This window comes from Thunnus thynnus, chromosome 15 (genome assembly GCF_963924715.1).
Source record: "Thunnus thynnus chromosome 15, fThuThy2.1, whole genome shotgun sequence".
Taxonomy (NCBI): domain Eukaryota; kingdom Metazoa; phylum Chordata; class Actinopteri; order Scombriformes; family Scombridae; genus Thunnus; species Thunnus thynnus.
Genome location: NC_089531.1, coordinates 6,389,591 through 6,402,327, shown reverse-complemented (window position 1 = coordinate 6,402,327; position 12,737 = coordinate 6,389,591). Strand labels below are relative to the sequence as shown.

General features: G+C 35.2%; 2 protein-coding genes across 2 annotated transcripts in view; both read right to left on the bottom strand.

Moving 5' to 3' along the window:
- The window catches only part of LOC137198329 (major histocompatibility complex class I-related gene protein-like), a 197,444-nt gene that overhangs the window by 53,654 nt on the left and 131,053 nt on the right, over positions 1-12,737 (bottom strand). The window lies entirely within an intron of this gene.
- Positions 12,012-12,737, bottom strand: part of LOC137198511 (major histocompatibility complex class I-related gene protein-like) — a 1,889-nt gene continuing 1,163 nt past the window's right edge. The window contains exon 3 of the mRNA XM_067612395.1: positions 12,012-12,130. Coding sequence (XP_067468496.1) covers positions 12,012-12,130 — 119 coding nt within the window. The remainder of the gene's footprint in view (positions 12,131-12,737) is intronic.

Below are 12,737 nucleotides of genomic sequence, written 5' to 3'. Positions count from 1 at the left end.
TGTGAGTTTGCCTCTTAGGAATTACTCTCCCCAGCTGGCCTCTGTTCCCCTCTCAGGGTTAATCACAAAGAAGTATCTGAAAACGACAAATCAGCTATTATGTTGTTTTAGTATAGCTTGGCAACAAACTACAGTATATTTGCAGCAACCGAGCTACAGCTTAGAAACACACTTGGGTTGAGCTAAGACAACCAATATGACTACTCTGTGTTTTGGGGCTCAGCAGCAAACATATTTTAATCAACTTTGCTACATATTTGCACATAATAAACTTCAATTGTTATGTGATTTCGAAAGATAATATTAAAAATATGAATTTTCTGGCAAGGTGCAGCTGGACACATTATTAACTCTTTAGGTGAGGAATTGCATCATGCCCGATGTGTTTTGGACTTTGGCAGCAGACAAGCACAGACAAAGAGCTTTACTGGAAGCAGGCAGGAAAAATGGAACATTAAAACATTTTTAAATTCACTTTGAGTTTGAATTCTTAAGCCCTCGTTCTCGAATAATGAATCATTCACAGGTTTTTTGTAAATAATTCCTTCGTAGTAAAGCACTTTGAAACTTCCTTATTGTATGAATTGTGCTATACTGTATATTATAGATACACTTGTGTGTCTTGCTTTGCCTGCTGGTGCACTCCGTCCTTTAAAGAGAATTTTCTTTGAGCTGCTGTTACACTTTCTTAATTGTGTCACTATTTATGTTTCCACCATGTGTCACTTTAATTAACATTTAATAATCAATTTTATTCTGGACTTTAAACAGCTACTCATGTTACTACATGCTATTAAACTTCTGGCAAAACACACTGAATTTACTCCTGGTAACACATGATGCACAGCTGTTTATAATTTCTATTGGTCATTACATTTGACGGTACACACTGTTGACAGACTTTCCTCCACCACAGAGTTTATTCTAACATCAGTCTCAAAGCAAGATGAAGGGGATTCTGTTGTTGCTTCTCTTTTGCCATGTTGTATCTTCAGATAACGTAATAATCTTTTTTAAACAGTTGTGTAACTTATATTTTAGCATTCATATTTCTATTTTAAAATATAAATGCATAATTTTCATAAACTGTACATTTACTGCAGAGCTTAACATACCTCAGATTTTAATGTCTATTCACTGCCAATTCTTTTTTTTAACAGTTTTTATTGTGCTTTTAACAATTGAAACTTATAAACACAACTCTCAACATGAAAGGACATACAAAATATACAATTTAAAATTAGACATTTATAATAAACAATACGTATATATATATACGTATATATGTACACACACACACTTTATATGCTTTATATAGAGAGATATTTGTACTTTTATACGTTTATAATGTAAGCTTGTAATCCATATTTTGAAATGGGTTGAATCATTTTGATCATCTTATCTTTCCAAATTTTCTCAATACTGTCTGTTATTTTATTGTTTTTTTATTGGCACAATGTCTCTGTTTGGTTTCTCAACATGCAAACATTGTTGATTACATAAATGATTGTCAAAATCTGATACACTGCTGTTTCACTCCTTTTGTGCTGTTTTTTTTCTGCTTTTGCTCTTCAATAATAGAGGCCTTGCCTGGCAGATTCACATGTCAGAGTTCACCTTTGTTAAACTTGACCAGGCAGATGTGCTCAGTTGGTCAAATGAAACACTGTTGCACTGTGTTTGGAAATAAAAAAGTTATTATATTATTATTCTAGTGTGTTTCATCACTGTTTTAGTACCAGACTATCACTAACAAACAGTAGCATTGCTCTCACCTGCTGTCTACAGTCAACAGATATTTATTACCTGCATCAGAAACATGACATCACATACTTTTTCAGGGCTGAATGCAGGAAAATGAAACCGAAACCTGACTGACAGACACACTTTGCATGTTGTGAATTACTTCAAATGGGTTGGCAAAACAGTAAATGCTGTGATGAACTATTCCTATCTTCAGTTATAACAACACCTTAAATTATAAAAAAAGAGACCCAGTTGTTTCCTGACTCACTTTTCAATGTTAAGCTTTAAATAAATCTTAGCTAAAAGTTGATATCCTACTAAAAAGTAACTTTTTCACTTTCAGAAACTGTTACATCAAGGGATGATAAAGCATTTACTTTGTGATAAAACTGTGACACTTCTATAAAATAATGAAGACATATGATTAAAAGAAATGATGGTAAGCATAATAGATAAATGAAGTTCAAATCTTTTGAAATAATCAATATTTTAAAACTCAACAGAATATTTTCAGTATATTGTATTTTGTTATGTGGTAATTTTATTTGCTGAGGTGAAACTGCAATTTCCACCACTCCAGTAAATTGGGGCTTTAAAACATCCTTTCTGGTGTTCAAATCATTAAAAAGATACATTTGATGGCAATGTTCTGGTTACACTGCATAATTGGTAGGTTTAAAAATGGTTTAAAAGAGTGTAAAAGGTGTATATTTCTGTGTATTTTGCTGGAATCCCAAACAACACTCAGCATATTAAAACTTCTGTGTTTGGTAGCCTAATATTTTTTTATTTCATTTTAGAATCATTGTTATAAAGTAAAACCACTCAAAAATGTGTGGGACATCTTTCTGCAATGTAGCAGTAACAGTAGCAGACAGAGGAAAAGTTTTAAAGGTAGATAGCAACAAGACGATTGGAAGTCTGACAAATTCTGAGTGGGTAAAGTGGAAAATTAGTCAGATGATTGATGTGGAAGCATAAAAGTAAAAAAATAAATAAATGAAGCAAGCATGAATAAAGTGTAATAAAGCTTCAGCAGTCAAATTTGGGAGTTCATTTCATTACACACAAACATACAGAAAATCAGAAAATCACCAATGCAGCTCTACCTCAACTTCACACCCACACCTATCTATATCAAAAGTGGACGTGACATTCTGCCTTTGTTTTTGGCACTTTCGTGAGAAAAATTATCACTTGGACTTTGACCAATGGGTGTAGATGTCTCTACACCATTTGGACATTTCTTAATTTCTGCTGTGTGTGTGTGGTGTACTTTGCACCCCCTCTCCTAATATTTCCAGGTGTGTCCTGTTTGGCTGGTGGCCTAATGCTTTTTGGATGAGTCAGTGACTGGCATAGGTCAAGCTGATCCGGTAAAAGTTTTGTTTTCCCAGAGATTGTAACCAGAACTTTCTCCTTTAAAGGAGATTGATTGGTATTGTGCAACCCTTAATGTTTTGTGTATTACTTAGTACGATTACACACGTTCACCATAATTTCACCTCTACAATGAAGCTACAGAGAATTATCAGCGACTCTGAAACTCCCCTTGGGTTTATGGGGAGTTTCAGCTCATTGTTTAGCTGTCCGGCTGCAACTTTACTGTTTTGGTTCACTCTCAGTGCTTTCATAGTGTTGTTTTCGGCCACAGCAGGTAGCTGTTTTCAGAGACAAAGCTCTAAAAAGCCACTGTACACTACCTGTTCAGCACCAAATGACTAACAGACAACTGTAGACTAGCTGGTGAACATAGTGGAGCATTTACCAACTAAAGAGGCAGATATTTCCCTCAGGAGTTGGTAGAGAGCAAAAACAGAGCTAAAAGAGAGTGAATATTGGACTTACATTCACCAGGTGGACAGAAACACGACTCCAAATGAATGATAATGTTGCTCCGTAACTGCTGGATGTGAAATAAGCAACTGTTTGCTAACAAATTCAACATATCAATTTTAAAAGTGACAATATGTCAGTGTTGTGTTCATTACTTGCTTCTGCTGAAAATAAGTGGCCAAAAAATCAGTTAATTCAGGTTCAAACATTCCTGAAAACACATTTACTTCTTCTCCCCAAGACTTTGTGAATATGCAAATATTTGTCATTGATTACCTGCTGGACATAAGACATATCCACTTGTGTAAGTTGCATATTGAACCATGTTTGGTTTCAAAGTAGTTGTGATGGCAGAAATCATGCTCGTAAGTACACGGCTTAAACTCAGATTTAATGTCTGCACAGACATCATTCTGCATAGTGAAGCTCAAACATCCAACTGAAGGAACAAAAAGGACAACACATTTTTGACTGGAGGGGATATTGACATATAATAACTTGTAACAGACATGCAAATGTGTTTAATTGTTGTAAATCAATATTTGTTTCAACAACTAATAGTTGACTTGCTGGGCATTCACTATGATTTACTGTCTCTCTCTCAGGTGTCCATGTTGTCCAGCAGATGGTTGGATGTGAATGGGATGATGAGACTGGAGAGATTAATGGTTATCAACAGTACGGTTATAATGGAGAAGACTTCATATCTTTGGACCTGAAGACTCTGACATGGATTGCTCCAAAACCACAAGCAGTCACCACTAAACATGAGTGGGACAAAGATGAATCTAGAAATAAGGACTAGAAAAACTTTGTCACAGAGCGTTGCCCTGAGAAACTCAAGAAGTATCTGAACTTTTGGAAAAGCTCTCAGCAGAGAACAGGTAGATTCATATTCACTGTTGTTTCATGGACAATTTTCATGCCTCTTCTGTTTTTATAGTGCAGTGAATATGAAGCAACATGGAATGTTTTATTCTCTCTTTATCTCACTTCTCTATACAATGTACACACATGCACACGCTCAGTGGCACATTACAAGGAACTGTTCTCCTTAGACTGAAAACATGATTGTGTATTACTTAGTACGATTACACACGTTCACCATATTTTCACCTCTACAATGAAGCTACAGAGAATTATCAGCGACTCTGAAACTCCCCTTGGGTTTATGGGGAGTTTCAGCTCATTGTTTAGCTGTCCGGCTGCAACTTTACTGTTTTGGTTCACTCTCAGTGCTTTCATAGTGTTGTTTTCGGCCACAGCAGGTAGCTGTTTTCAGAGACAAAGCTCTAAAAAGCCACTGTACACTACCTGTTCAGCACCAAATGACTAACAGACAACTGTAGACTAGCTGGTGAACATAGTGGAGCATTTACCAACTAAAGAGGCAGATATTTCCCTCAGGAGTTGGTAGAGAGCAAAAACAGAGCTAAAAGAGAGTGAATATTGGACTTACATTCACCAGGTGGACAGAAACACGACTCCAAATGAATGATAATGTTGCTCCGTAACTGCTGGATGTGGAAATAAGCAACTGTTTGCTAACAAATTCAACATATCAATTTTAAAAGTGACAATATGTCAGTGTTGTGTTCATTACTTGCTTCTGCTGAAAACAAGTGGCCAAAAAATCAGTTAATTCAGGTTCAAACATTCCTGAAAGCACATTTACTTCTTCTCCCCAAGACTCCCCAAAACATGAGTGGGACAAAGATGAATCTAGAAATAAGGACTAGAAAAACTTTGTCACAGAGCGTTGCCCTGAGAAACTCAAGAAGTATCTGAACTTTTGGAAAAGCTCTCAGCAGAGAACAGGTAGATTCATATTCACTGTTGTTTCATGGACAATTTTCATGCCTCTTCTGTTTTTATAGTGCAGTGAATATGAAGCAACATGGAATGTTTTATTCTCTCTTTATCTCACTTCTCTATACAATGTACACACATGCACACGCTCAGTGGCACATTACAAGGAACTGTTCTCCTTAGACTGAAAACATGATTGTGTATTACTTAGTACGATTACACACGTTCACCATATTTTCACCTCTACAATGAAGCTACAGAGAATTATCAGCGACTCTGAAACTCCCCTTGGGTTTATGGGGAGTTTCAGCTCATTGTTTAGCTGTCCGGCTGCAACTTTACTGTTTTGGTTCACTCTCAGTGCTTTCATAGTGTTGTTTTCGGCCACAGCAGGTAGCTGTTTTCAGAGACAAAGCTCTAAAAAGCCACTGTACACTACCTGTTCAGCACCAAATGACTAACAGACAACTGTAGACTAGCTGGTGAACATAGTGGAGCATTTACCAACTAAAGAGGCAGATATTTCCCTCAGGAGTTGGTAGAGAGCAAAAACAGAGCTAAAAGAGAGTGAATATTGGACTTACATTCACCAGGTGGACAGAAACACGACTCCAAATGAATGATAATGTTGCTCCGTAACTGCTGGATGTGGAAATAAGCAACTGTTTGCTAACAAATTCAACATATCAATTTTAAAAGTGACAATATGTCAGTGTTGTGTTCATTACTTGCTTCTGCTGAAAACAAGTGGCCAAAAAATCAGTTAATTCAGGTTCAAACATTCCTGAAAGCACATTTACTTCTTCTCCCCAAGACTCCCCAAAACATGAGTGGGACAAAGATGAATCTAGAAATAAGGACTAGAAAAACTTTGTCACAGAGCGTTGCCCTGAGAAACTCAAGAAGTATCTGAACTTTTGGAAAAGCTCTCAGCAGAGAACGGGTAGATTCATATTCACTGTTGTTTCATGGACAATTTTCATGCCTCTTCTGTTTTTATAGTGCAGTGAATATGAAGCAACATGGAATGTTTTATTCTCTCTTTATCTCACTTCTCTATACAATGTACACACATGACATATTTGAAAGCTTCTGGATAAATGTTCAGTTTCATAAAGCTGTCACTTGTCTCATCCTCTTTTGTGCCAGATGTTAAGGGTTATGCATTTTTGATGATGCTGATCTCATCACTGGACAATTAAGATTGAAGACACATTGTTATTTACAGTGTAACTGTTGTTTGTAATTTGTAATGTCAGTATTGTCTTTTAGAATACATTTGAGTCATTTACAATATATTTCAGTTATCTTTGATGTTTTGTATTATTTTAAGAAGATAGCTTTTATTGTGAAACAGCCACTTTTATTTAGAAAGCCAGTTGTGCTGTTCTGACATAAGTGAGAAGGGAGAAATGAGCAGGTAAAGATGCACATGTGCTCCAGCTAAGATACATGTCAAATATGAACCTATTTAAGTGGTTGTGAAATGTTTAAGGACCCTTCAGGGACCAAGAATAATTCCCTTATTTGCAGAACGCAGCCAACGAGGTAATTCATTTTTTATCTTTATTTTACTTTGATGAGCTGTAAAGGCTTTTATTTTTGCTAACTTTGTCTTTATACTGTGTGTGTATGGGTCTGTAGTTTTCACAGTGGATTTGGAGAGAAAGCTACAAATAAACCAGTTGCAAGAAAGCCACTTGTGTTTGCCTGTGCTTCGAGGGAATTACATACAGTATATGTCTGCAATTTATAGTTGTTTTTATTATATGAATAAGAAGAAAACGTTTCAGTTGTTTACTGTAACATTTACAGTGAGAAACTGTTCATGTAGATTACACTAGAAACACTGTAAAAACACTGTATATTACTGCAGGTCTAGCTACAGTATCAAACTGTAACTTGTCTACTTGTGTAAAATGTTTCTTTCTGCCATTGAAATGTTTCACTTCTCTTTCTCTCACTCTGTGCTCAATTTTCATTATTTTTTCTTTCTCACTCAGTGAGCCTGGAAGCCTGGATATCAATTTTCTGCCAATTATAACACAGGACATTTGAACACATTACAAACTGTGTTATCCTGCAATCTGTTTATTTGTGCTTTTATATTTTTGCAGGGGAATTTGTTAGTGTAATACAGTACATGCAATACAGTAGACGGGGTCAAGATACAGTGATCAGGATGTGACACAGATGCACAAACAACCACTTTAGATCCATTTATATTTTCAACATGAGCACTAATTTCTGTTGAAAGGTCTCACCCGACTGCATTAGTATTGTTTTGTGTATTTATGTTGTTATATTTTACATGTTGTAAATCCATAAAAACAAATAAAAACTTTTGTTCATTGTACTTCTTGGTCTTTTTATTTTTGTTTTTATCTCAGTTACATCTTCTTCCTTGGTAACAAGTAACCTGCTAAACATGCATCTGTTTTTAATTTACTCTCCTTCTTCCTCATAGATTCGATTTCTGTGTGATAGATCACCTACAGATCTCTCTGGATTGCTGATATGCCAAAATGAGCAGAAATAGCACACGTTAACATTACAGAGTAATTAAAATGAGAAATCAGAAAGAAATTAGAAAGTGTTTAGATGTCATCCTTCCTCCAGAGTTTTAATGAATGAAATTTAAAATCTTCCATATTCAGTTAATGTTAGATAAAGTGAAATAATATTACATAATAGTGCTTAGTGCTTACCATTAATATTGTACTTTCAGGGCTCCACTCTCTAGCCCAGTGGTTCCCAACCTAGCGGTCAGGCACCTCAAAAGGGTCACAAGATAAGATAAGATAAATCTAAGGAGTCGTGAGATGATTAATGGGAGAGGAGAAATGAAAAAATATTCTGATACACAATTTTGTATTTTTTTTTTACTTTTCTGTAATATTTGTTTTTTATGAGTTGTTATACCTCTTTGTGTCTCATTTAAATTAATAAATATGAAACCATTGAGGAGGGAAATCAATGTGCTGACAACTAATTCATTTCTGAAAACACAAAAACTACACGCTGCTTTTTTGGGTCACAAGCCAAAAAGGTTGGGAACTACTGCTCTAACTACTGACCATGAGTAATTATAATTACTTTGCCTGCACAAGATAATACTTTGAAGTTCAACATCTTTAAGTTGGAGCTATGTTTATGTATTCCATGAGAATATTCATCTTACTGTAACAACAGTTGACAAACATATGTTTGAAATAATGAGGAATTTATTAAAAAAAACACACACACATAACACTACAAGTGGAGATGTTCAAAACTGACACTCTTTTTTTTAACTTTGCAGATAAATTTTGATTATATTGTTCCAGAAGGTTTATGAAATTGTGTTGCATTGCATTGAATAAGATTACTATCAGTGCAGATATTGATCCAGTTTATCAAACTAGTGTATCACTGCCAACTAACAACACACACAAAAACAATATTTTATGAAGATTGTTTTTTTTATGTAGTTATGCTTTATGTATCACTATTATGGGGTTGTAGTTTTCTGCAGTTCTGCTGTAATCATATGTCTGTCTGTCTCTGTCAGTAAGTTTTTATCTTGATGCCTCTGTTTTTCCACTGAAAAGCCTTCAGTTTGTCTTCAGGTTGTCTGTGTTTGGTGTAGGTTGTCTGGTCGAGACATGTTCTCCATCTCACATTAGGTAATTTTGACATTTCTGTGGTGAATGCCTTTACGGTTTAAATTTAGGTAATATTTTACCTAAATCCATTTTCACAATTTATGTGTATTTCACATTCTGTAATATGAATGATTTCCCATCTCCACATCAAATAGGTACCAAGTTACACTTTATATCATTAACCTGACTGTGGGGACTTTAAGAGGAAGTGTTGAAGTCCAAGACTGTCTGAGATGTTTGTTTCCTCTGATAGATGCAACAATTGCATTAAAAGTTTCTAAATGACATGAATGACAGTTTCTGCCATCATCAGCACAACACTGATTTTAGGGAAATAAGACAATATTAATCTATATGTTAGCCTGTCCAGAAATTTTAACTGTCTCCTACTGTTGATCTGTTGTTGTATAGAAAATAAAGATTATTTTAAAAAAATTTATCTTATGATAATTTGCAAGTGCTTAAATCTTCAGTAACATATTGGAAAAGTTTAGACCTACAGTCTAAATAACACTTTAACTGTATTGGTCTGATCTTTCATGGAAACAGGCTGTTTGTAAGAATCTTGCTTTAACTTAAAACTAAGTCAAGAAACTCCTTCATAACCAAATCAAAATTTGTGTGTGTGTGTTTTTCATTGTAGTAGTGTAAACTTTTTCTTTTATCCTCACACATTTTGATAACTGATAAAAAGTAAGCTCATGCTCTCCAGGTATCAGGAACAAGCTTCACTAGAGTGTTTCCCAAAACTTGGGACAAAACCTTTAAGCCTACATATCTGAACATTTGAGGTAAACACAGGTATGATGTAACAGGGAGACCTCTTAAGCATGTTTTCAGGGGAATTTTATTTATTAACTGAAGATAAATATAAACACTATTAGAACAAATGAGAACAAAAATGACACTAAAACATGTAGTAGCCCCTCTGGACAAAATGAAGTTCACCAAAAAATTGTGTTTTACATTCACAAGTGAAAAGATGATTGATTCACAATGCATAATTAATTATTAACTTGTAGATGATGTATAGACAAACTTTATCTGAAGTGAAAACATTTGGCCAAAAACAGATCACATAACTTTAAGAAGAGGTATACTGTCATGTAGACAAATCAATATAAAATAAAGTACATCCATCAGTACCACAGGTAAAACCCTAATTAATCCTCTAACACTAGCAATCCAAGCATTAACAATAATGTTACAATGACATTAACATTTATCATCTGCATGACAAATACAGGACGTGAAGATGGCAAATATATAAGATACAAATGTATAAGCTCTAAGAAATGTTATTGCTTTAATATGTGAGTCTCAATGAAAGGAGGAGTATCTAAATATTCACAACTGTATTTATATTGTGTAAAACTGTGGAAACTTTTACAAGTTTATGTTTAAAAATAGTTTCAGTTGTTACTTGGTGTGGAGGAGCAATGTGTGTTGGAAGACTAAAACATAACTCACAGATATTTATACTTTGGTTAAAGTGGGAGAAGTTGAGATGCAGTGTTCAAACTGTAATCACAATGAAACAAAAGAAACAAAAACTGTGTTTTTTCAATCGTGGCCTAGTGCAGAATCTTCATTAGTGATTCTAAAATGCAAACTGTCAAACTAATTGTTAGTGAAAGCATGAGTAGTTGAACATTTAAAGTTTTAGGTTTGACTCCAGCGTTAGAAGCAGAGGTTAAAGTGCTGCATGTCTCCCATCATCATCAAAGACAGTACATCACATGACTAACTGATATGAATTTGATATCTGAAGACAAAAGATGCCCCACTAGAGTAACGTTGTGGCTCTTTGGTGTCTGGTAGCTGCTGCAGTGATTCATCTCCACCAAAGGTTTGAGGAAACAGCTGGACAGCAGCATCAGTTCTCTCCAGATGTTGTTACTCCTGCAGTGGAGGATTCACATCAACATTAATTCTTCTATCAGCTCTCAGATAATCTTCACAGATATCATTCTTCACTGCATCCACTGACGACCTGAAACTCATAAATCTGATCTATGAATTCACACTTTAGTTTGATGTATCCTGTGACGTTCTGACGGGTCCTGTGACGTCACATCTCAATATTCATTAAAACAAGTTTTGTTAATGTACATTTATGGTGCAAAATAGAATAAAATATTGAAGCCACAGTATCTTTATTTGAGTTCACTATTCTCCTCTAAATCTTTACTGGAAAGTTGCAAAGACAGAGTAACAAATAGAAAAGGACCTGGAATTATTAGTGGTCATATTATACAGTATTTGATTTCATATTATATGCAATATGTTTGATTTTGGTTCAGAATGTAAAACATTCAATCAGTATCCCATTAAAACCGCAGTGTCAGCTGTTTCCTGTAACTATACTGGATCACTTGACTGAGAAATTCTGCCAAATCAGCCAAACAGTTTTTAACAAAGACAGACTTTCAGTATATTTATGAGAGTATTATATCAGTATACTGTAGCTAGTTTCAGGAGGAGCAACAGCGAGATTCTTCATACAGTATCTGCACAGTGTTGATGACATGATGAAATACTCACTGTGATCAGTTAAGAGCTGCATCTCTGACTGAAGATGGATCAGAGGATGACAAGTCTGAAGTTATAAAAGAAAAGCAAAGTGTTTAATTTAAACTATAAACTGCATTTATCTGTACGTAGAGAGAGAGAGAGAGAGAGAGAGATAAACTGACATAATACTCAGAGTTTGCAGGCCTGAATCCTGAAATACAGATGAGAGATTACAATATTTCAAAATGTAAAAAGTCAGAATTTATGAAAGCAAACAAATAAAACACTAATAAATGTTTTATAGAAACACTGTATTAATTCCACTGATTTCTTCTTTTATTTTGAAAGATAAGAGAGTAACTCTTTAGTAGGAGGTCACGTTACTGAACATCAGCCAGGTTACACTGTTATTTGTTGTTAAAATGACTTGATGATGAGTAAAAGTATGTTTGTCCCTCACCATTATCTCTCCTTCTCCAGATGAAGACTGTGATGCTGTGAAGTGATGCAGACTGCCAGGAGCAGCAGCAGTCCTACAACACCTCCAATAACAGGACCAGCAGGGAACTCTGAGGGAGAAACTGGAACCAGAACAAAACATTCACAGTGCATCAAGGGCATGCCAATGTACTTTTGGTATTTTCACCTAAAATAATGTATGATAATCATACATCATTATTGAAGATTATGTTTCTTATTTTCATCCCCTTAAAACACAGGACTTTCCCGTCATGACACACAGACAGTTTGGGAATCCTGTGAGAGTTTTCTGCTGAGGAAACTTATTATTGTCCAGGATGTGCAGAGTTGTAAATATGAGTACAGCAGCTCAATTATACTGCCAAAAGCAGATGATGTCTCTTTCTAGGTGAAATTAATGTTACTGGACATGTTGATGTGATGGTTTAATTTGGCATCACAACAATTCATACAATGACCATCTGCAGGTGAAAACCACCTTAGTGCTTCAGACCTCTGTGTGTCCATCCTGTGTCTATGTTGTACCTGTTCCCTGTCTTTGTTGTATTACACCTTTTGTGTTTTTGTTATTGTAATACTAAAGCTTTGTTCTTCATGTTTTTCATCCTGTCATCATTGAGTTGATCACCCTGTCCTCCCTGAAAGCTCTTGCTCTCTCCTGCATGGTCACATGTTTCCTCAGATCAGCAACAGTTCTAGTTTGTTCTT